The 24,593-nt window shown below is 41.9% G+C and overlaps 1 protein-coding gene across 1 annotated transcript in view; it reads right to left on the reverse strand.

The window, feature by feature from the left end:
• The window catches only part of GCN1 (GCN1 activator of EIF2AK4), an 88,746-nt gene that overhangs the window by 50,858 nt on the left and 13,295 nt on the right, over nt 1–24,593 (reverse strand). The window contains exons 3-25 of the mRNA XM_083147110.1: nt 23,624–23,687; nt 21,798–21,929; nt 21,605–21,713; nt 20,049–20,147; nt 19,828–19,962; nt 19,661–19,729; nt 19,473–19,581; nt 19,311–19,385; nt 18,685–18,813; nt 18,556–18,606; nt 16,580–16,678; nt 14,799–14,972; nt 14,151–14,303; nt 13,975–14,067; nt 8,854–8,929; nt 8,604–8,763; nt 8,311–8,500; nt 6,899–7,026; nt 5,021–5,199; nt 2,570–2,663; nt 1,788–1,901; nt 1,146–1,344; nt 838–987 (exon numbers count right to left, since the gene is read on the reverse strand). Of these exons, the coding sequence (XP_083003236.1) occupies nt 838–987; nt 1,146–1,344; nt 1,788–1,901; nt 2,570–2,663; nt 5,021–5,199; nt 6,899–7,026; nt 8,311–8,500; nt 8,604–8,763; nt 8,854–8,929; nt 13,975–14,067; nt 14,151–14,303; nt 14,799–14,972; nt 16,580–16,678; nt 18,556–18,606; nt 18,685–18,813; nt 19,311–19,385; nt 19,473–19,581; nt 19,661–19,729; nt 19,828–19,962; nt 20,049–20,147; nt 21,605–21,713; nt 21,798–21,929; nt 23,624–23,687 (2,781 nt within the window). The remainder of the gene's footprint in view (nt 1–837; nt 988–1,145; nt 1,345–1,787; nt 1,902–2,569; nt 2,664–5,020; nt 5,200–6,898; nt 7,027–8,310; nt 8,501–8,603; nt 8,764–8,853; nt 8,930–13,974; nt 14,068–14,150; nt 14,304–14,798; nt 14,973–16,579; nt 16,679–18,555; nt 18,607–18,684; nt 18,814–19,310; nt 19,386–19,472; nt 19,582–19,660; nt 19,730–19,827; nt 19,963–20,048; nt 20,148–21,604; nt 21,714–21,797; nt 21,930–23,623; nt 23,688–24,593) is intronic.

Raw genomic sequence — 24,593 nt, forward strand, 5'->3', positions numbered from 1 at the left:
GCCCCAACTCCAAGCCGCATGCCCAAATAGATAATAAACAGTTTTTAATAAATTAAGAAAATTCTGTGGAGCTCCAGAGTGTGTATCCTCTCCTGAGGGCACATTTTTCTAAACTGAGCTGTGGGAGGGGGCACAGAGGGGAGGAGCCAGCACACCCTGTTTGAAGCTGTATGTGCCCAGGCTCCTTTGGACCCCATCTTTACCCCATAGTACTAAGTGACTCCCCAGTATCCCTTATGGATGATAGAGAAACTAGAGATAGCTGTAATCATTTTGTATACTACTTTATTATAAATAGGTTAGGTTCTTAATGTTTTCACGTTTCAATCAAGGTGGATATGGTCATCTGAGCTAATTGCAAATTCTTTATAAATCAACTGATTATATGCAAGTTATATCAACTGTAATTTTATATCTCTTAATACTATATACTGTATAAATTAGGTTTTATATGAATTAACTGTAAATCGCTTTGTAAATGACCTCAAATTTTTTTTTTTTATTGTTTTCACGGTAAATTAAAACTGACAAGATATAATATGGTAATTTGAGCGAATTGCAATCACTTAATATTTGAATTTGATATATGTAAGTAAGGTCCTTATAGATCTAAAGGTTTATAGAGATCGATAAACATTATGTGTTCTTCCTTTAGAGATGTGACAAGGATTGTAGCTTTGGACTATATGGTATATGTGTTATATATATATTCATTATATTTAAATGCATGCTTTGTTTCATTAATAGAAGTATAATATGGCAATGAAAAAAAAAGTTCCCTCCTTTGCGTTTCTCTTATTACAATTGCAGTCTATACAAACTAACAAATACCAATACCTGTGTCATCCTTGCGTTTGTGGACTGTATAAGAGTGTAAAAGGTTTACTGCTCTTCTCACAGCTACTGGCAGATCCTCCTGACACCATGCAACATCTAGGTTACACTCTGGTTTCAACAAGCGGAGACTTATATGGGCAACCAATTTTCCTAGGGAAAACAGAGCAGTCAGATATTCCTGTCAATTCTTATGTAAAGGTAATCTTTTCTCAAAGAGATGTAAAGGTAATCTTTTCAAAAAGGTACATTATAGGTTCTAAATCTTTACAACAGAAAGGCAAGCCTCAGAGAGGAAACGAGAGACTTACCAAATGTTTTCAAATGTGCTGGCATGACACAGTCTGCAAATTGTACAAGAGGGACGTGGACCCGAGGAGCAGCTAAGGGTGACTTGAGTAAAGGCAGAAAGCTACTGGCTAGCCCTGGGATGTGCTGTGAAAGACCAGGGGGGCTCTGCTGTAGGACACAGTCCAGAAGCCTAATAGTGTTTTCCAGATGTTCATCCAACTAATGCAAAGAAAGTGGAAGTTTAAGTTACCAGATCAACAATTTGTATACAATAGTGCTTCCAACATACAGGAAACCAATTCTATTCAACATGGTTATCTAGCCAAGGGGTAGATGTATGAAGCAGTGATAAGGGAGAAGAAGTGATAAAGTGTCTGATACTTTACCACCGGCCAATCAGCTCCCAGCCTGTAACTTAACAGTCAGGAGCTGATTGGCTAGTGATAAAGTACCAGACACTTTATCACTTCTCCTCCCTTATCACTGCTTCATACATCTGCCCCTAAATGTGGTTGATACACAAAATACAGACATTCACACATACTGTACATACACATATATCTATCTTTACACATCCCGCTTCCATTTTAGGTATAGACACAATGCAATTCAGTGACAATCTGTTTAGATTTTTCTAAAATGTGATCACATGGTCTCCTCACCTCCAATAGTCTCTTGCGGATCTGACTCTCCTTCTCTGTCTGCGCCTGCAGCATTTCTTTTTGTTTGCTGGTTAGCTGAAGCTCCTCCTTTATTCCCTTTTTTTTCTTTATTTCCTGCAGCAAATAGATACATGTACACATGATATCCACATTTCTCTCTGGTATGTCTATTTCTGTTTTCTGTGTACCATGCTGATGTCATTTCTATTTCCATTGTTTTAATGTACCAGTAATGTGTATACCCATTCGATTGTGTATCAGTTTATTAAAAACAATCAGCCCTCCCCAGTTTTACATGGGAGCAATCTTGAAGAAATCTTGGTGTGCTTTCCTGAGGATATTGATGATCTTGCTATGATCCATACTTAAATACTAACCAAAAGCATGCAGATTTACTAGAATGAATAATATCGCACACAGGGCCAGATGTATCAAGCTTCAAATAGTGATAAAATGAAGAATGATAAACAACCAATCAGCTCCTAACTGCCATGTTACATGCTGGGTTTGAAAAGTGACAGGTAGGAGCTGATTGGCTGGTTGTTTATCACTTTTTTGAAGCTTGATACATCTGGCCCACAGTCACCCACTGCAAAATATAAACACAGGAAATAATGTGTGTGATAAAATGGGCAGTAGAAATCTCCTGGCCCTATAACTTGCTCCAGCACAAAATGAGTAAAGATACTAACTCTGAAGTTCAAATATAATCAGCTGAGGGCCGATGGCAAATATTAATCCCAACGCTGTAGAAATGTTCAGAAATAATGCCAGTAACATACCTCTTTCAGTTCCATTTCAATGATTTGCTCCTTGAACGAGTAAGCTTTATTCTCCCTCTTCATGTTGGTCTTTTTTAAACTATCCTGTTGAGCACTAGCAACAATAGAAAACAACAGAAATTAAAAAAAAAAAAGTATATTATATAATATGTATTATCTGAAGTAGCCGCCGAGTCCCCACGGAGGCGGGGAAACACCTCATTTGAGCATTTTTTTCTGACTGCTCATGCTCTCCGGAGGATAGGAGGTCTTACCCGGTTACCTGCATACAGCTTATTGTCTCTGAAACTGCTGGGACAAGGCGTCCGGGCTCTTAAGATGTCACAAAGACTGGCTATTCCGGTTTACAGCCACAAGGACTACAAAACCCAGCATATTTAAAGCAGGAACAGGAAGGACGCTCCCACTTATACCTATACTGGACTTGAAACATCACCTTTTCTTAGGAATAAGAAACGGTCCCTATACACAACTGCTAGGATTTAAACATACATAATTCTGGCCCACAGGCTTTTCTAATAATAATGTTCTGATGCGGATTAGCACCTAGATTGGGGGTATTCAATCTTATAAAAAAGTTTGATTTGTCGAGCACATTTTATTTTTCGTTTTGCTCGCCTGCACTTTGATAGCTCGACAAAATGAGTGCTCGTCTATTCAAAGTATCAATCACGTGAAACCCCACCTGTCGACGTCAGCGAAATGTATCGAGTTGATGGTCCCATGATCTCGCCTTCCCGCCTCGCCGAACCCTATATAAGTGCATTGTACTCGTGATCCCGTGCCTTTTCCGCTGTCCTAATTTCTTGTGAGGATGAACATCGATGATTGAAGGATCTAAAACATCGATGATTGATGTTTCTAGAACATCAGGATTTATCTTCCAATGTTGAAGACATTGAAAGATAAACATTCAATACTGTACCTATGGTGGCTAATTTCAACAATTATCAAAAATCTAAGCCGCCCACTAGAACAGTGTTTAAAGATCAAAACAACCTAGGTACATTTGCAAGAATACAAATTAGTCAAAGCAGTAGGCTGGAGTCTCTCTTGCAAACGAAATAATGCAGTATCAACAGTCTGGTATATCACAACTACCACAAATGTACAATACTTCAAAGAAAATAAAATTACCCTATATGCAAAAATAAATCCTGTGTATCTCTAAAAGCTAGCTGCCTTGGTGATTGGCAGCACAGGCACAAATAATACAGTATCTAGGGAGATACATCCACGCAGCAATACATCCTTGCTGACAAGAAGAAGACAATGCAGGCAAATGAAAATAAACACTACAGAGCTGTCACTCCAGCAGCAATTCTTTAAATACGACCCGCAATGGTCACAAAACAAATGGTGCAGGAAAGATAGCAGCCACGAGGAGGTCTACGCTAACAGGTACAGTACTATAAAAATCACAGGCACAACAGAGCATCTCAGCAGCAGCAGAGGTTTTCAACAACAAACTGCTCAGCATAGCATCATTGAGACCCAGTACAACCGCACACACCACGATCAATAAGCTGAAGAATACAAAACACTCAGAAGATAAACAAGGGCTGTACGTGCAGCACATGTAAAACAGTGTATGTTCTAGAAACACCTCATTTTTAGATAAATATGTTGATGTTTACTGAAATCACGCCTAGAAATAGGCGAGCTTATCTTGATAATGTAATGAGTGTAACCCGTCGAGCAAGCCAAATAATCATCCACATTGAATAGGGTACACGCGAAGTCGAGCAAATAAACCTTCAAAATTTTTCGTTAAGGCAAGAGAAGATAATCTCGACCGTCGAGCAAAACGAGTTTATTTTTCTTTAAAAAAACTCGACCAGCGAACAAATTCCAACATAGAATAGGCGAGCAGCATAAAAAAACATTTTAAAGCGAGCAACATGAAAAGCTCAACAAAAACCACTCCTCGACAGACATTGAATACCCCCCTAATTGTTTTATCATTCTAATTTTATGCATTTGGTATTTAACTGTGTATTATTATCACTGGCCAGTGAGATTTAGTGTAATTAATAAATATTTTATTTTTATACATTGTTTCTAGCGCGTTATATGTATTTTGTTTTCTTGCATCTTTGGGAACTAGGCATTTACTATTACAGACGCTGCTTGAACCGGCTGTGAATGTATATATATTCATTTTTAAGAAATATATGTACACAGCAGTGTATATGGTCCACACCATAATGATATATATTTGAGGGACATTGTTTTGTGGGGTTTAGCGCTGATATACCACCTTTTTTGTATTATACTGTATAAGCAGATGCATTGAGTAAACACAATCATTAAAAAAAACTATCAATGTATAAAACTGCAAAGCTATACGAACTAACGGTGGTTAAACAAAACATAAGAATGACATGCATTTTGCAGGGTTCACCAAGTTATATTTAAAGGAAAGAAAATACTCAAACGTATGTCACTCACCTTTGTAAGATAGATTTGTCATACAGTTCCCCCTCAGGGGTTTGCATAATGGCATATTCTTCTCTGGTAACCTGACACAATGCTGGATTCTGCAGAGATTCTGTAATGATCCCCATCAGCCTAGGAAGGACTCTATCTGGAGAAATGCGAGCCAATGTACCTGCAGCGTTAAGAACAGCCTGGGGGGGAAAAAAATCTGATTTTATTAGCTTTACATAGGGAAAAATAAAGCATCTCCCTAAAAACAATGGATTGGGGACAGAAAGCAGCACAAAGTACTGTCTTGAAGAGATCATCAAGAACCAAGATCAAACCTGACTGGGTTCTAACTGTGCAGCCAAATTGTTTTCTGACCTATTCTTCTCTCCCTCACCTGAAGAGAAATTCAATAGCAACATATGGGAAAGCCACTACAAAGGTAAGGTGCTTGCATTTTAAACAGTGAAGCCGGGATGCCTAGCCACTATTGAAAATTATACAATGGACTGAAGTATGGATCTAAAACATTCAGGGCATACACTGCAGGGCTAGGCTCTATATCTGTAGCCATGGATGTGCCCAAGATAAGGCTCCAGCAACACATAAAAAGGTCTCTGCTCGGACTGCAGAGCAAAAACAGAAATACAGGGAAGACTAATCTGCAGATTGTTTGGTCTGAGACATTTCACAGACAGTTCTAGATGCTAGATAGGTGAGGGGGATGAAGGTGTGTGTGTGTGTGTGTGTGTGTGTGTGTGTGTGTGTGTGTGTGTGTGTGTGTGTGTGTGTGTGTGTGTGTGTGTGTGTGTGTGTGGTATTCCCCTGCTCTAAAGCAGGTGTACTATAAATAAAAAAGGAACAGAAAAAAGCTGGCTAAGGGACACCAGAAGATGATGCCTATTCGCCAGGTGTGTCCATTGCCAAAAGGCAGAATTAGCTACTATGACCACCTGCTAGTAGACTACTACAGTTGTCTGCATATACAAAATAGTTGCTAAAGTGATAGGGCCTGATGCACTAAGCTTCAAAAGTGATAAAATGGAGAGTGATAAACAACCAGCTTCTGTCTGACATTTTTCAAACACAGCCTGTGACATGGCAGGTATGAGCTGATTGATAAATAACCAGCCAATCAGCTCCTATCTGCCATGTCAAAGGCTGCGTTTGAAAAATGTCAGACAGAAGCAGATTGGCTGGTTGTTTATCACTCTGCATTTTATCACTTTTGAAGCTTAATGCATCTGGCCCATAGTCTGCTTTACAAACACAGGGCATGCCCAAATCTTGTGTGCAGGTCCCCACTGGTCTCTAATAGAAGGCTGAATTAAGCAAGTTACTTACAGCATTAAATAATACAAAATTAGATGTAAAGCAATGGGAAAACTTTATTTTTTTACACTGAAGAGGGGAGTTTACTACAGCTTCTAAAAGTGCAAAGTGGTTATGTTGCCCATAGCAACCAATCAGATTTCTCTATTGCATCCTAGGAAATGATAGTGAAAAGTGGGGATGTTTCCCATAGCAACCAATCAGATTCTGCCTTTTATAAGCTTCAGTAAATTTACCCCTAAAAGAGCTATTTAAAAGAACCAATAAGTTCCAAAAATATTTAGCTTTACATATAATGAAGGTAAAACACACTGTTCAGTGTTAACCCTTTGTGTCAACATTGTTGTGAGAGATCCTCAAAATATCTGCGATAAATAATTACAAATACAGCAAGTCAGTTAATGGAAGTTTACTTAAATATTGCGCCCAAATAAAGAACAGTCGTTGTGAGTGGCGCTGACATTTTCAGCAGCTATTTTATGGATCTGTCACAGTAATGTTGGTACTCAAAGGGTTAATCTGTACTGCAGCTCTTTCACTTCTTGCTCTTGAAGTCCGATGTACACTGACCTGGTTTCTATTATTATTAGAAGTGATTAAAGGTAAGAAATCCTCATCAAAGTGCTTGTTTATAAAGTCGGCAGCGTCAATCTTCATCTTGTACAGAAGATCTACCCACAGATCCCTGTACACAGAGGCTGTTTTTATAAAAACAAGATGGGGGTGGGGGAAAAGATCAGACTCCGCAGTGATTATGTTTATTTAAAAATTTGCCAAAGCAGAACAAAATAAAAGTTTTAATTTTAAGCTGCCCACACATCTACACAGTTTTATTGTCCGATCTGGCTGGTTGGAACAAAATCCTGAAAATGGATGAGAACAAATGACAGTTGCCCATTTGCTTTGAAATGCTGGAAAACTGTCATTCGGATATTACCAGGTTTTTTGTTCCAACCAGCCAGATCTGACAATCACTCTGTAGATGTGTGGCCAGCTTTACACGGTGACAAAACAAATTAAACTTGAAAGGAAATGCGTAACAAAAAGAACAGATTATAGAGATAATATGTATGACACCACTATATAAATGTACCAAGCCAGAAAATGCTATCCGGATGCATGTATAGGAGACACCAGCACCTATAGACCCATGTTTTGTTTATGGCTACAAGGAAACATGGCTCTTCGCAGATGTAGATATACTAATAAAATTGACAACGTCAACACCACAATGTTGAGTTATGTCGATAGTGTTGAAATGTCAACATTGAACCTGTTGGTATCTGCAAAATGTTAATGTTTGAAACGCCAACATTCTGCAAGGACTGGCACTGTAGAGTTATGCTGTGGGATGGCTCGGTTACGATTGGGCACTAGGGGTGGGTAAGGATTAGCAAAACCTTCCACTGGAAGTCATTGTGACACTATTGTCTGGAATACACCAATGGCGCCGCAGCACCAGGGATGTTTTGATGACACTCTAGCAGTGTCACCGTGATGAATGTCAACATGGTCAGTGTGATGGTGGATTCACCCCATGTCCTCTACTTTGCACCTGAATAGATAGCATTAATTAATAATTAATGAAATAATATTTATTCACTGATCGCTGCGGTATAGCTTTGGATAGCTTATACTACCTATAGTGTACCAAATGCTGAACATGAATATAGTAGTATATGTGTTGGCTTTATTAGCTATGTGGACTTGGGTTCAGGGAGTAATATTAAGCAAACTAAGCACTTTTGTAGTTTATGGGTAAAAGGATTTTGACATTTTAAAAGTCAATTCCCAGTTACTCTACACTAAATCAGTAACAGTGTGGCACCAACGTTACTTGATAATTGTATGTGCCAAAATATAAATCTAGTTTTTAATATTACTATAAAGTTTGGTTTATTTACTAACTGATAATGTTTTTCTTAATGACTTATCTGCATGTATTGCACATTTCATTTGTATACCTTACTTTATATACTTACCAATTAATGGATGGTTTACTAATATTAGAAGCTCCTGGGCAAGATTTTCTGCTTCCACAAAATCAGACTGCAAACCTGGCACACATGTGAGAACTTGAAAGGCTTCTTGTAAAACTCTTGGCTGCACGTGGTACTTTCCAGGTTCTGTCACCTCTTCAGACTCCACAGATGAAGTGTCACTTGGTATCAGCTAGTTTAAATAAATGAGAAATACAAGTTGCTGCCACCTAGACAGTGTATTACTAATACAGAGCTAGCTGTAACAAGGGCTTGTGCCTTTCCAATATACTAACCTTATCTGAGTTTAAAACAACTTTGAGTTCTAACAGAAGACCATGTAATAGCTTGGTACCACCAAGGGACGCCAGCAGCTTTTTAATGGTCTGCTGACACTGCTTACGCACTTTCCACGATCGACTCAGCAGGACAGTGATCAGAGCATTATAGTATGGTCTGAAATGAAAAGGATGCCATATAGTTTGTGTATATCTCAGGTACTCCAAAATTCTGCATCCAGAAACACATAATAAAAAAAAAACTTACTGAGCTCGGTTGTCTGGAATCCTGTGGATGTGATCAAGAAAGAGTCTCTCACTTAACTGAAGAAGTGTGCAAAGGTCTTAATGAGATAAAAAAAAAAAAAAGCAATGATCATTTTACTAAATGAACAAGACAAAAACATGAAAAGATTAAACAAAATATAATAACCACAATGAATTAAACTAAAAGGACACCCGAGTCTCAGAAATCAAGTGACTTTCATGGACCAGACATAAAAGAACCTTAAATATTAGTTAAACTGACAGGCTAAAACATTATTTTTAGGCACTGTTTAACTGATCAGAATGGCAGCCTCTATAGTACTTAGGCAATACTTTAAATATTTTTTTCTGAATGTGTAGGGGGGGGCACTTAAGAGGATTTTTGGCAACAAGGAGATAACCTCTATAGAGAAGTGCAGCCCGTGGCTCCACCTCCCTCATACCCTGTGCTCAGGAAACAGTTATTGTAACAAGCAGAGAGTAACAGGAGGAAGAGAGAAGAGAAACACACATTCAGCAAAGCACACACTTGTAGACAGTGTCCCTAGGCAACCCCACCCACAAAGGAGTGTTAGGGTGGGTGCCCAGCATCCACCATGGCTTCAAATAAAAGGTTATATGAAAGACCAAAAATAGCCTTTTTTCCTTTCAAAATATGGTGGAAGCCGGGACTATGGGACCTCCCAAAACAGTCCCCCTATGGGTGGGTAAGCTCCTGAGCTGCACTAAGACACCTCACCTGAAAGCAGAATCTGCAGAGGCGAAAGAGTCAAATCTGTAAAACTTGATAAACGTGTGCACAGAGAACCAACAATCGTCTAGGAGACGAAATACATCCTGCTTGAATGCCCTGCTGGCTTAGGAAATTGGCCGCCAGTTCAAGACTCCTGGGATGTATGTTGTGGAAAAGGGACATCAGAAACCGTTCTGCCCACTTCAGAATTGCAGAGACTTCCGTCATGGCTATTTCTGCTGCCCTGATGATTTGTGCACTAGATGGCAGTCACATTTTCCGTCCGGACCTTCACTGGCCTGCCATAGAGTAATGTGCCTGTCTGACAGAGAGTACAGAAGATTTACCCTTAATTGCACAATGTTGATGGACAGGCAAGATTTGAGAGCCATTAAAACGACCCTGAAAGGACTTGTCTTGTGCCACCGCTCCCCTGCCCCAAAGGCTGGAACCTGCAGTCAACAAAACCCAATCGTGCGTGGCAAAGGAGCGTCCCATGCTGAGGTAGGACAGCTTGAGTCACCACCGGAGGGACAAGTGAACCTCATGGGATAGGGAAACTGTCTGTGACTTGAGGCAGCGGTGTGAGCAATTCCATTGGTAAAGTAGCTCCAGTTGGTTGCAACTGTTTGTAATGGAACTGATAGAATTCCACCATTTTGAATGAGGACACAAGTTTCCCCAACACCCACATACAGAGATGAACTTGGATCCTCCGGTGTTTGAGGAAAGACTGAACCGTGTGTCGAAGTTGCAACCTCTTGTCCTCTGAAAGGAAGACTCTCTGGGCCACCGTGTCCAACAGGGTACCCAGATGAAGCATGGTGGTCAATGGAACAGTGCTGGACTTGTGCCAGTTGATCATCCAACCACAGGACCTGAGAAGTGCCTGTGTTAGGAGATTTTCTTGAAGAGCCTCCTAAGACTGGGATAGCAGAAGAAGGTCGTCCAAGTAAGGGTGAATAAGGACTCCATCACCTTTGTGAGGACAGAAGGTGCTGTGGACAGACCGAATGGAAGGGCCTGGAACTGAAAGTGACGGTCTAATAACAGGAACTGCTGTTGAGCCTGGCAAATCGGAATATAGAGGTAGGCGTCCTGTATGTCCAGAGATGCCATGAAGTCCACTGGTTCCAATGATTGTAGTATGGATCTGAGAGACTCCAGCCTGAATCTCAGTATATCTAATCACTTAAGTGTCTAATACAACAGACTGTCAGTACTCCTAAGTTGTTGAAGCTAATAATACACCTAGGCAGTAAGCAGTCAGTGACATATGAATACCAATCAAAGAAGAACCAAGTACAGATACTTCTTTAAAAAAAAAGGTAGGCACATTGGACTTGACAGCAGCACAAAAAAAAAAAAAAGTGTGAGGGGAGTGTAGTTTAAACCTGCACTAGGACAGTGGAGACAGGAGGTCACTCCACTCCGCTAAGCTGTGAGGAGATCACAAGGTGGCCCGAGTTCCCAGAGGAGGGAAATCCGGGTCAGGACACGGGCAAGGGGACGGGGGCAGGGCCACAAAGTCCACGCCAACCCCTCCTAAGACCCAGGGGCAGCGCCATAATGGCTCTGTAATCGGCCTAAAAATAACCTGGTGGTCTAGTGGATGCTCAGAAACAACTGTGTGCCACTATCTTTTCCACTGGTGCTGCCTCAAGCACCGGCAGTGTCTCCTCAAACAGAGACCCGCTTAACTGGTCCTCTGTCCCATCCGTGGCTCCCTCCAAGTGCTGGAAGGTAGTTGGTGAGAGCAGCTAACAGGTCCATTCACTGACCGCTGGGAGAGGGTGCCATCAGTAGCCACGAAATAATAAAACAAGAAATGTAAGAAAGATTTTCAGGGCTGCAAAGAAGGCACCAAGTAAAAACTGGTTCCTGGGGACAGGGGAGCAGGAGCCATGGTCTGCACTTCTTTAAAGATGTTATCTCCTTGGCGCCCAAGTGCTCCAGACCCCCATCATACCCATAAGCTACAGACAGAGACAGGATTACTGCAGCAGCACTGAGATGACCTGGCATATGTTGGGCCTGTATAACTAGTGGATAATAAGAGAGGAGAAGGAATATAGGAGTGATGCAGCCTGGATTGTGCAGAAGGATGCTGTGCCGCAAAAGATTCTGAACAGTGTGTTGGGGGTTTTATTTAATCACCATAGGCTGAAAGGAAAAACTGGATCACATAGAGATCAATTAAGAGCATTGCATTTTAAGAATCTATTCAAAGTCTGCAAATCCTCCACCTACTATAGCCAATCTTAGTAGGTAACTAATTTATATAACCATTCCCCAAAAGAGAGAAGGAATAGAACTAGAGAATAGGGAAAAAAAAAGAATAAGGAACAAGCATTCACCATCCTAAGTACAAGTTTTTTGGATAACCAGAGCATAAAATGGTGAGCATCTGTGCAGCTCTAAAGGTGCCCATACAATTATTGTATATAATATTGGATACAATATCGCATCGTATGCTGCACATACTTTTTGTACTAGATCTCAACTCATCTTATCGCAATATTGGATACAATATCGCAACGTGTATGGGCACCTTAAAGCTTCAGAGAAAAAGATTTAAGCACAGCCCAAAAATCAGTTCTGTGTCCTATCGGGGCAGTACCATGCATCCAAAGCTCAATAAAGAGTACCACTGGACAGACATAGCAACGGTTTGCATTTAAATACTTTGGGCAGCATTCAATACTTTTTGCAAGCTGTGACAGCGAGCAGTGCTGACTTAACTGACCTCCCTGCACACACCGTTCCACCTCGCTGGATTTTTACAGCGACGTGGAAATGACATGTGAGGCCGCCAAAACAGCGAGGCTCACGGCTAATTGCAGCGGGCACCCTGCATTAGCCACGAACCTTGCCGTTTGGGGGAATCCTCACTGTCTTCTGACAGTGAGGATTCCCCCGGAACGTTGAATATGGTGAGCAGCTGGCGCGGGGGTTAAACAGCGAGGGCCGCTTGTTTTCAGTGATCCTCGCCATTTAACCCCCTCACCGGCCGCATTGAATACGGCCCATTGACTTTGAGCTCAACCTCACTTGTGGTTCAACCAAGCTAACATCTCCCTGGCCCCATTTTTCCGCTCTCTCCTGAAAAACACCTACTAGACTAATCTCTGAGGCATAGGGCGGTATTCAATGAGCCTGATTCGCCAGGTTTTTATGGCGAATTTGTGCTGTTTGGCGAATTTCTGACAAAAACGGTGAATCACCCTATTCAATGACCACATGGCGAATACATTTGAAGGTTTTTTTCGCCATGATTCACCGAGTAGCAATCGCTATCTTTTTATGGTGAAGTGGAAGGTGAACTTTTAAAATAAAGTGTTTTGTTTTTTACATTTGGTGTCAAAAAATCAGGAATTTTATTCTGAGGAGGGGCATGCTATTTTTATTCATGTGCTGTAAGCACATGAATATATATTTAATTTTAAAAATAATATTTTTTTTTTTTTTTTTTTGCACAGCAGCCAGCAAGGGGCGCCGGAGCCGAGCCGCTCATTACATATTCATATATTCACTGCACGATCATTACGATCGTGTGTAGTGAATATACGCCCCCCTGCTGGCACTCCCGGGGGGGCAGCCTGTGCTGCCTGGCACCCGGGGAGCCCACCTAACCCCCCACAAAGGTCTGGGCTAGGCAGAGAGACTACCATCTCTCTGCCTGGCACCGTCCTCAGGCTCCCTGCGGCAATCGCCGCAGGAGCTCATATTCGCCAGTCAGGGGCTCGCTGCCCCTGACTTGTTGAATACCGGAGCCCGCCGGCTCCGGAACGTGGCGAATGTGCAGCGAATCCAAAAAAGGATTCGCTGCACCTCGCAGGTATTCACATTGAATACCGCCCATAGTGTATGACTGTTCATAAAATCTGCTTTCCCATTTCTCTATATTGCTGGTACTACAGTGATTGTGGATACTTTGGTCCAATGCATTATTTTAGTGGTTTTCTCTCATAACAATGGAGCTCTTGGTGCTTCCCTTACCACAGCACTGTACTATTGACAGACTCAATTTTTATGGCCTGAAGATAGCTACATTGTTTAATATTATTATTATGTTGTTTCTATTAGAAAGGCCCTACAAACAAGTTATTATTGCATTACTTGTTCCAGGACAGTGATAATGAAAGCATTCATTAGACCCTCTGTGCTGCTGCTCTGTCACTGAGTAAAATCAGGTGTAAAAAAAAAATTCTAAAAAGAATTATGGCTGCATAATGCAGCCCCTCTCTAAGGTCCACTACCCAGCTTTAGCCCTGTGGCCCCTGACGTGTCCCGAAGAATAAATAAACAGTTTTAAAGTGCTATATTTACAGCACCTGACACACAAATATATAAAAAGTAGCAATAATAGGAAAATACCATTTCACTTACAATCTTCATTTGCAGAGGAAATAAACTTATCAGAGGTAAAAATCTGTTTCTTCTCATCGGACAGCAATTGCCAAAAGTTGCTCAGTTTATTTTCTGTGTAAAAATTGGGACAGAGTCACTCCATAGCTTTAACCACAAATGATTAGAAAACTGTTATAGGAACATTTGCAACCTACCAATCTGTGTTTCAGTGACTGAAATCCTGCACACAAGAACAGCAGCAGCCAAAGCTTCTGCCACCAAGGATATCTGCGAGGTTTGCGAGGACGCTTTATCCACAGTTTGGATCAAAAGGGGTAAAAGTTCCAGAGCTTGTCCCAATGTATCACCTGAGGGGAACATTAACTTTATGAATATTTTAAGGTTTGTGTTCATTTCAGTACTTAGGCATGTCTCTTTCGATGTAAACAGTATTAAAAAAGTGTGTCAAGTTATGGGCAGACAGGAAATGTGACACACTTAGGGGGGTATTCAATGTCAGGGTCACGGCAGTCGAGCTTGCTCGACCACCGTGACCCAGTCCCGTTCTCGGTCAGCTCGACCGAGAACACGCAGGCGGGATTCAATGTCCCGCCTGCCGGGGAGCGAAAAGGGGGCGTGGCCATGAGTTGCGGCCGGGAAGAGGCCAGCTGCAGCCGGCAGCTCGTCACTTCCTGGCTGTTCTCGGCAGAACGAGCCCGACAGCTAGTGATGTCGGGCTCGTTCTGCCGAGATACCCTGCTCAATGCTGTCGGGGAAGACAGCATTGAATAGGGCCCGGCGGGCATCTCCCCGATGGGAGGTGCTCGCGGGAGATTGAATATCCCCTAATTCCCTAAACTCACCTTTGAATGATACTAGCATACACTGGAAGTATGCATATCTCACTCCAGATGTGCTCGTTTTCAGAGAAATTGCTTTTTGAAACCATTCTACCAGCTTCTTCGGGACCTCTGTAGTGAACTTCTGACACCATTGAGTAAGTACCGAAACAGCGTGAATTAGAGTTCCTTCATGAACTACAAAAGCAGAAGAAAAATAAATAAATGTAATATTAATATATATTGGTTTACACAAAAGTAGCATTTTTTTTTATTTAGTTATTTGGACTTCATAAGCAATGCAAGCAGAAAGACAGAGGTTCCCAAACTTTCTCGAATCCCTGTGGCCTAGAATGTTTTACATGGCACCTTTAGGCCAAAAGTTTATTTTTGAGAAATCCAGTTCATGTTATTAAATTAACCCTTTGAGTGCCAAGTGAATTTGCCAAAATAGGTGTGAAAATTGTCAAGCAAACATTTTTACTCATCATAATGACCTGTAGGGGAAATTTACTAAAGGAAATTTGTAAAAAAATAGGTGTATTTGTATCCAGAAATACACTTATTTTTGACATTTACTATCCCGAAAAAACGGCAATTCATATTGATAGCACATCAATACGACTACGAATTGCCGTATTTTCGGGATAGTAAATGTCAAAAATAAGTGTTTTTCTGGATACAAATACACCTATTTTTTTTACAAATTTCCTTTAGTAAATTTCCCCCGTAATGTCTACTTTATACAGGAAATATAATCTTGTTTTACACATTTTTTATTTGAATTTATATAACAAATGTGAGTGATGCTGGCATTTTTAGAGGATATTTTGAACATCTCTCACAGATGTTGGCACTTAAAGTGTTAAGTATATTGTGCTGACCTCTCAGCCTAAGGAACGCTATGTGTTGGTGAAAAGGGTTGTGTTTCTGCTTGTCCATATATTTTATACTAAGCAGCCAAAAGCACTGGTTTTTCCACATCGAACGGACAATATTTGATTGATTTGGACCTGTATAGTCAAACCAATTAACCCCTGCAAGCTCACCAATATAGACACACACTTGCCAATTGTCTGTCCAATGTGTTGTGCCTTCCATCACAACCGGTAGGGCATTTAAATGTGCCTGCCCAGTTGAGATGTTGGTCACAGCTGTTGTACAGCAATATCGGAGCACCCTCCAGTGGCTCTCACTGACATGACAGACAGGATTACTGCAGCAGCAGCTTCAGCACAGGTTAAGTATGTGGGGCATCACTGAGATGACCTGGCATATGTTGGGTCTGTATAACTAGTGGATAATAAGAGAGGAGAAGGAAGATAGAAGTGATGCAGCCTGGATTATCCAGAAGGATGCTGTTCTGCAAAAGATTCAGGACAGTTTGCTGGGTTTTTTTTTTTTATGTCTACTGTGTCTGCTCTGGTGGGGTTCAGTGATAAACCATGCCAGAGAGGAGGTCCTGAGGGAAAGTACCTCCCCAAGGGCCTAGCATGGCAGAACAGCCAAATCCAAAGAAAGGACCCTTCAGCCATGCCCATGACCTGTAGAGAACCCCCACCAACCTTAAAAACAACAAAGAAAAGATATTCAAAGTAAATATAGATATTTGTTTTATCCGTGAAAACTGCTTTTGCAGGGCAGGCTAGTAAACAAGCAAACTCCACCTTTTATGCTATATCTACATTTTGTTGTAGATCAGATCCAACAAATAGGTCAATTCAACAGTTCAGATCAATAACAAAATGACAAATAGAATTGTGGTTGCTCCGTCACATGAGAAAGTGATGGAGAAATGCTCTTACCTTCTTGTTGAAGAAAAGGAATGAACAGCTCTGATATGGTCTTACTCAGCTCCTGACTGGAAGCGCCAAATACAGCATGGTGACTTAAACTACCAATACCTTTTAAAAAGAAAAATATATAGATGATAAAGAATAAGATTATAGCTTACAAGTTGTATATATTGCTAAACCATTTTATTTCAATTCAAAAAGTATCATATTTGTACAAAACTGTATTTGATGTTAACCCCTTGCATGCAACAAACAGAAAAAAAAACTATGTACCGTACCACTATCTGATGTGACTGCAGATGGAGTCATTAAACTAATACTCGCATGTGAGTGGGCGGAGTAACTATGAACATTGACTGAACTCCAACATACACAGATTTGTGTATGTATGGGTGTGTACACAGCCCCTTCTTTTACAACCTTTAAATGGATGTAACCATTCTTTTAAGAGCTTAATATGAGTAATAAATATTACTTTCAGTTAAGGGCCTTTTTTCAGTTAAGGGCCTTTTTTCAGATCTGATCGCAGTACAAATTTGTTCTCAAAATGGGCAAAACCATGTGCACTGCAGGTGGGGCAGATGGGCAAAACCATGTGCACTGCAGGTGGGGCACTGTACAGAGAGAGTTAGATTTGTGTGAGTTATTTTGTTTCTGTGCAGGGTAAATACTGGCTGCATTATTTTTACACTGCAATTAAGATTTCAGTTTCAACACACCCCACCCAAATTTAACTCTCTCTGCACATGTTACATCTGCCCCACCTGCAGTGCACAGGTTTTTGCCCATTTTCCAAAACAAATTTGTACTGCAATTTGTACACCGTAAATGTGTGGATTATTAGATTATCAGTGCCTAGACAGTCAATAGGTCGACCCAAAAGGTCAACATTGTAGACTGGGTGAAAAGGTAAACATAGGAAACATGAAAAGGTCAACATTTTTTGGGAGCCAATATAGACATGGACCTCCAATTAGTTTAACGCCTACCCTCGCATGGCTCACTTTGCTCACCATGCTTCGGGCTCGGTGCCGTGCACATTATTATATTCTCCCTCTATGCCGACATGGATGGAGAACCAAAAACAAGCAGGTTTTAAGAAAAAAAGCATAAAACCTCATGTCTACCTTTTGTATTTCGACCTATTGCATGTCAACCTTTTGGGGTAGACCTTTCAACAGTCTATCTAGACACTGTAGATCAGGCATTCCCAACCACGGTCCTCAAGGAACACCAACAGTGCAGGTTTTGTAGATATCCAGGCTTGAGCACAGGTGACTTAATTAGTATCTGAGGGATTCTGATTAAACCATCAGTGCTGAAGCCTGGATATCACTAAAACCTGCACTGTTGGTGTGCCTTGAGGACCGTGGTTGGGAATGACTGCTGTAGATCCATAAACTAGAACCAGCCCTAAAGTGAGGCTAAAAAAGCAAGCTCTGCAAATATTCAGTAGTCCTTGCCCAAAGCAAGTGGTCAAGAAGAACTAGCCACGGTACCCAGCAAAGAGGAGCTGCAGCATTCACACCCAACACCCATATGTACAGTGGATCCGGAAAGTATTCACATTGCTGCACTTTTTTCCACATTTCGTTATGTTAATGCTTTATTCCAAAACGGAATAAACATATTTGTTTTTCCCTCAAAATTCTAAACACAATACCCCATAATGATAATGTGAACAAGGTTTTTGGGAGATTTTCAAAATAATAAAAAAAACTAAGAAATCAAGTATGGGCACAAAAAAAAACTATACACAGCTGACACAATGGGTGAGTGCCCGGGGGACCAAGTAGCACAAACAGGAGTTGTTAGTAAGAGCAGACCAATGACGGTAAGGTCAACCCTAATACAAATCTGTAGATCAATCCCAAAAAAGTGAGTAAGACCTGCCTGTCTTAACCAACACCAACCCTGTAAAGCACAATAGGAAGCATGATGAGAATGCAGGTTCACGTTGAACAATACAGTGTTGTCATATTTACCTGAGAGAACACTTATTTTCTGAGCCACAGCTGAGAGTTTTCCTTCGGAACCTAAAAATGACAGCTGTTTAATAGCAGCCCTCTTAGGTTAGCAAGGCAAGTCCAGAAGATAATATGTTATTTACTCACCTCCCAGAATGGCAAACAAATGTTTTCCCAGCGCCTCCACAGCAGTCGAGTCACTGCACTGGTGGGCCAGGTTCTGTATTGCAACTACTGCTCCATCCATTAGTTGGGGGTTGTTAGACTTCAATTGCCCTTAAAAAAAAAAAGATTGGATATTAAACACAAAGCATCACAAAATACACAAAAATAACAGCCACTTGCATTAACACAAAAGGTACAATAATGGGATCTTTATACTTCTGTTAAATCCTTTCCTCTGATCCAATTGGAAAATAGTGGAAAATGCAGAGATAAGGATAAATGTAATAGCAGGTTAGTTTTGCCTTGCATTAAAAATAGGGGCAGACTCCCACAAAGTCCTGCACCTCTAGCAGCTTGCAGGCTATAACATTTAGCCCTCAGATGGGGGAATTCAAAAGGTGCGTCTGCTTCCTGCAGGCACCAAACAAAAACTGAGCTGCATGAGCCTGGAGGTGGGGTTGCAGGGGAGAGGGCCCTAGGCATCCTGGGAAATCTTAAAAAAGCTTCGCTGATTGGTGCCTCGGACGCCTGGATCCGCCTACAACCCCCGATGTCCCCTGTGGGACCCATGAACCCTGAAAAGGATTTTTTTTTTTAAAGCTACTTACCGGCTAAGCTTTTCCCAAGATCAAGTGCATATTGGCTCAAGTCAAGTGTCACAGATGCAAACAGAGAGGAAATTGCTGGGGAAAAAAAGAAAGAGGCACATGCTATTCCATTCGATTTCACAATCAATTTCATTTTTTCTGCTGAATTATAAAGGAGCTTACTTTCAATCACATTTTCAGGGCTACGCAGAAGAGACTTTTGTAGCGTGGGTAAAACTTGGTCTTTAAATTCATCATGGGTCAGATGTTGGAGCAATGGGGCGCAACTATCCTGCAATCAAAATATCAACAGAATTAGCCTCAAAAGACACTTACAGTAAAATAAAAGAGCCCACAGGAAGTCGCCTTACCAGTATGTACTTAGGAGGTTTGACTTTATTCATGAGAACCATCTTCACGTAGAAATCTAGAAGATTACTCTAGAAGTAAAGGTACAGAACATTCCAGAGTAAAACATAGGAAGAATAGCGGCACTTCATTCAAGCTTTGTCTGTTTCAGTGTTAAATCTTTACATACCCTGTGCTTGGTAAGAATGTCCATCTCACTCTGCTTCACACAAAAATGCACGGAGAGCCCAAGGATGCCAGCAAAATTCTGGTTTGGCTCAAGGCTTAAAACAATGTCTAGATACTTTTCAACAAGACGAGGGTTCTGGGGTTGAAGAAAAGCAGGTTAATCAATTAAGATAATTAGTCTACAAACAAAGTATGTATGTACTGCATGAAACGAACACACACCTCCTTCCATAATTTGTACATCTTCTTTGAAGATGCCATTACAGCATGTCTATGTGAGCCTCCTAATATCTCCATCAAAAGATAAGACTGACATTCCACCTGTCATGAGGAAAAAAGTAAATGATGAATCAGCAATGATATTTCATTCAGAGTGTCATAGAACATTTACAGATTCAACGGAAAAAAGAACTATGGGGCGGATGCCTGGAGAAGAGATCAAATGGAAAGTGATAATGCACCAGCCAATCAGCTCCCAACTGTCATGTTACAGACGGGGCTTGAAAAATGACAATCAGGAGCTAATTGGCTGGTGCGTTATCAACACCCATTTTATCTCTTATTCAGACTTAATACATCTGCCCTATTGCCCTTTAATCCTGTATGACCCATTGCATGTTTCCAGTGTATCCCAGTGATGACATTGGTAAAGTAGATGGATGATGCTCTAAATAATCAAAACAAATATGGTTTAATCCCGACAGGGGGGGGGGGGAGGGGGGCGTTGATCATCCCCCCTTGCAGGCTCGCCACGCTAATTTATTCGCCCTCTATGGGTGTCGTGGACACCCACGGAGGGAGAAAGTGTCGGGATTTCGGCGTTGGGATTTTGAGCGCCGGGATTCCAACTGCATCCCTTTTGTACAATTACATAAAAATGGTCAACGGTCATCATACAATACAGTCTGAGCAAAACATTTTAAGGACACCCATTAGAATGGACAAGGGTCCATAAAGGGTTAATAGGCCGGGCAGCATTGTAGCACAGAGTTTGGCATCGATTTTGTGGTTACAGTCTGACCTGGCTTTATCCATGTCGGTTCCCACCATGTGTGTGTTTTTGTGCTAAACAATTGTACAGTGTGGCTCCCATAGCGCAGGGACTGATGTGACGGATTAAGGCGCAGATCTATTCAGCCTGATGAAGTGATAAATTGGCCGGTGATAAGGCACAGCCAATCAGCTCCTAACTATAAAGTTGCAGGCTGGGTTTGAAAAACAATAGTTTGACTGCTGTGTTATCACCGGTCACTTTATCACTTCACCAAGCTTTATAAATCTGCCCCTAAATTTGGTCTGTACAATATGAATGGAGCCAAATAGAAGAATAAATTGGCTTTACTTGTCCTTGATACAACAATACAACCTAATAATGGTCAAGTGGAAAAAAATCCCTCACCATAGAACAAATGATATCTGTGTAACGTAATCTGTATTTACAAAGAGCTGAAAGACCTGCATGATGGGAACTACAAAGATGACCTTTGTATCTGACAAGAGGATTTGATGCGGGTGAGCACACAACGATCCACATTCATTGTCAAGGTTCCTTTACAGATGTGAAAGGGCTGAACAGGTAGAAAATAAGGTGTAAAAAAAAACCAAAATGCCTGAATGATTAAAGCAGATGGATCTAGTCTGGAAATGGCAATAGTACATAAAAGAAATTGCATGACAACATGTTTACACACTTGTATTTGGCACCTAGTGGCGGTACGCATGGTCTATTACATTTTCAATACATACTGTATAGCTTCAGCTATACGGAAAATACATACCAGTTTTTTCCATGTATCCCCTTGCTGTTTGTCTGGGGTGGAAAACACAACCCTGACAACGACACAAGTCCATGACAAGGCTAATGATGCTGCAGAGCCACTACTCTTGCTGCAAAACAATTTACAAAAGAATGTCAGAAATGTACACAAATGATGTAACAGTCAGACCAGGACTACACAATCCTGAAATTACCTGGGCTCCACATTTCTGTTTCCCACCCCAGATGTCTGGAGTGACTGTAGAAGATTCTTAGCAGTGGCATCTGGCTGGGACTCCAGCAGCTGTTGGACAACTGACTGCAGAGCTTGACGGGATGCTGCATCTCTGTAATATAACAAACCATTATGTCACTTTAGAAACACAGACGCTACCGAAGGTGGCAGAAGGGAACAATGGTGCACTGCTGCTGCATTTTATTAAATCAGAACTTTTCCCTGGCTAAGATTCTCTGGAAGTCAGGTATTGCTTGGAGGTGGAAGAAGACCCCAGGGACAAAAGTTATGGGGCCTGATTCATATGTGGTTAGAGAGAATCACTGCAAACAAATGGCAATGCAACAGGAGGAGACCGGTATAAGTAGATGCCTCCTGCATGCATTGGTGATACACTGCTGTATCTTAGGAGGCCAGATTGGGGATACACCATTGGCTGACTGAATGACCTATGAGGTCATGCAAGCCGGCCAGCATAGCTCCCACTAAGAGATCAGGAGACAGAGAAGTTGGCCTTGGCACTCAGAACAGAGGTGATGTGTCTGAGTTTTGGGAAAGGGAGGCTATTGCTGCACCCTCCCCCAAACATCAGTATTTTGCCCCAAGACTGTCAGGACCTGAATCAGGCCCCTGGGATGAGTGCATATGCAAAGTGTTTACCATAACCACCTTCAGTGGTGTTTAAAACCCTTTACTATAGCTATCTGGAAATCAAATGCAATCAAGGACAAAATCTTAATATTATTATTGCAATTAGCAGAATAGATGCAAATTTAAAATCCGGTATTTGTTTCCTAGCACGGCGCCCATCGCATACGATGGTATGCGATGCGATGTTAGCCGATGTTAAATTGTTTAAGCACCCTAATGGATGTTTTTAATGTTAAATGTGCCCCCTATAAGATAAATAATTGTATAAGCACCGTAATAGGTGCTTACAATGTTAAAAGCACCACCACGCCACCCATACTATCAACGCCAACCCGAAGCGTGGCAAGCGCAGCGAGCCAGCGAGGGGAGGCGGTACGCGTCCTCCAACCTTTCATACCCCCACTATCCACGTCGGCGTGGAGTGGATTTTATATAGTGTGGCGAGCGCAGCATGCCCCGCGAGGGGACACGGAATACCTGTGAAGTAATGCGCGTACGCTCGCCACGCTTCGGGGTCGGTGGCTTGCTGCACTCGCCACACTATATAAAACATCAACTCCATGCCGACGTGGATAGTGGGGGTATGAAAAGGTCAGAAAACACGTACCGCCGCGCTCGCCATGCTTCGGGTTGGCGTTAATAGTGGCGGTGCATTTAACATTGTAAGCACCTATTAAGGTGCTTATACAATTAAAAATCGTATAGGGGGACCATTTAACATTGAAAAAAACAAACCCATTAGGGTGCTTATACAATTTGAAATCGCATCGCATTGCATTCTATGCCATATACAATGGTATACAATTTTAAATTGAATACAATGTAATACGACTGAACATTGTGGGCGCCGTGCTAGAAAACAAGTACCTAAAATCCATATCCTGGACCAGCCATTCGGCTCAATGGTCAACAGGAATTAGCCAGAGGAACCAGAAAAGGAGGTCTGAAACAGCTCTCCTTACTACCCAGTGAATCCATGTACATGTGAAGGAGTCTAGTACTCTTACGGGAAAACATACGTGACGTAGTGTACATGTTAAGTGCTGGTTAAGTCAACCCATATGAACAAGAGTGGTCAATTGGTTAAGGAAGACAGTGAAACTCCATCATTTGGCATCAATCTGACCAGTTGTGGAAGCCAGTCCAGTCACTCACCGATATCGATGTAAAGTTAGACAGAATAGCTTGCAGAGTCCTTTCACAGCAACCTCTGGCAGATCTTTAAGAAAGATTAAAAAAAAAAAAAAAAAAAGTAAAATTCTTCAATAAACATACTGGGTACTTGTGTATTTTGGCGGCGCCCATCGCATCGCATCGCATACCATAACACATACGATGGTATGCGATGCGACGCGATATCGTACGATAGTGCATGATGGCATACAATTTTGAAATTGTATGCCATTGTACATGGCATACGATGCCATAGGATGCGATGCGATTAAACATTGTATAAGCACCCTAATGGGTGCTTATACTATGTTAAGCACCCAAATGGGTGCTTACAATGTTAAATGCACCCCCACGCCACCCCCCACTATAAACGTGAACCCGAAGCGTGGCAAGCGCAGCGAGCGGCGGCGGTACGCGTCCTAAGACCTTTTCATACCCCCACTATCCACGTCGGCGTGGAGTTGAGAATAGAATAGTGTGGCGAGCGCAGCGAGCCACCGAGCCCGAAGCGTGGCGAGCGCAGCGAGCCCCGCGTGGGGACGCGGATACCTTCACAGGTAAACGCGTCCCCTCGCGGGCTTCACAGGTGTCCGCGTCGCCACGGACACCTGTGAAGCCCGCGAGGGGACGCGTATAACTGTGAAGGTATCCGCGTGCGCTCGCCACGCTTCGGGCTCGGTGGCTCGCTGCGCTCGCCACACTATTCTATTCTCAACTCCACGCCGACGTGGATAGTGGGGGTATGAAAAGGTCGTAGGACGCGTACCGCTGCGCTCGCCACGCTTCGGGTTCACGTTTATAGTGGGGGGTGGCGTGAGGGTGCATTTAACATTGTAAGCACCCATTTGGGTGCTCAAAAGCACCCTTTAGGGTGCTTATACGATTTTTGGTCGTATAGGGGGTCAAAATCGCGTCGCATCGCATGCCATCGGGTGCATGGCATGCGATGCGA

This window comes from Crinia signifera, chromosome 1 (assembly GCF_055691185.1).
Source record: "Crinia signifera chromosome 1, ASM5569118v1, whole genome shotgun sequence".
Taxonomy (NCBI): Eukaryota; Metazoa; Chordata; class Amphibia; order Anura; family Myobatrachidae; genus Crinia; species Crinia signifera.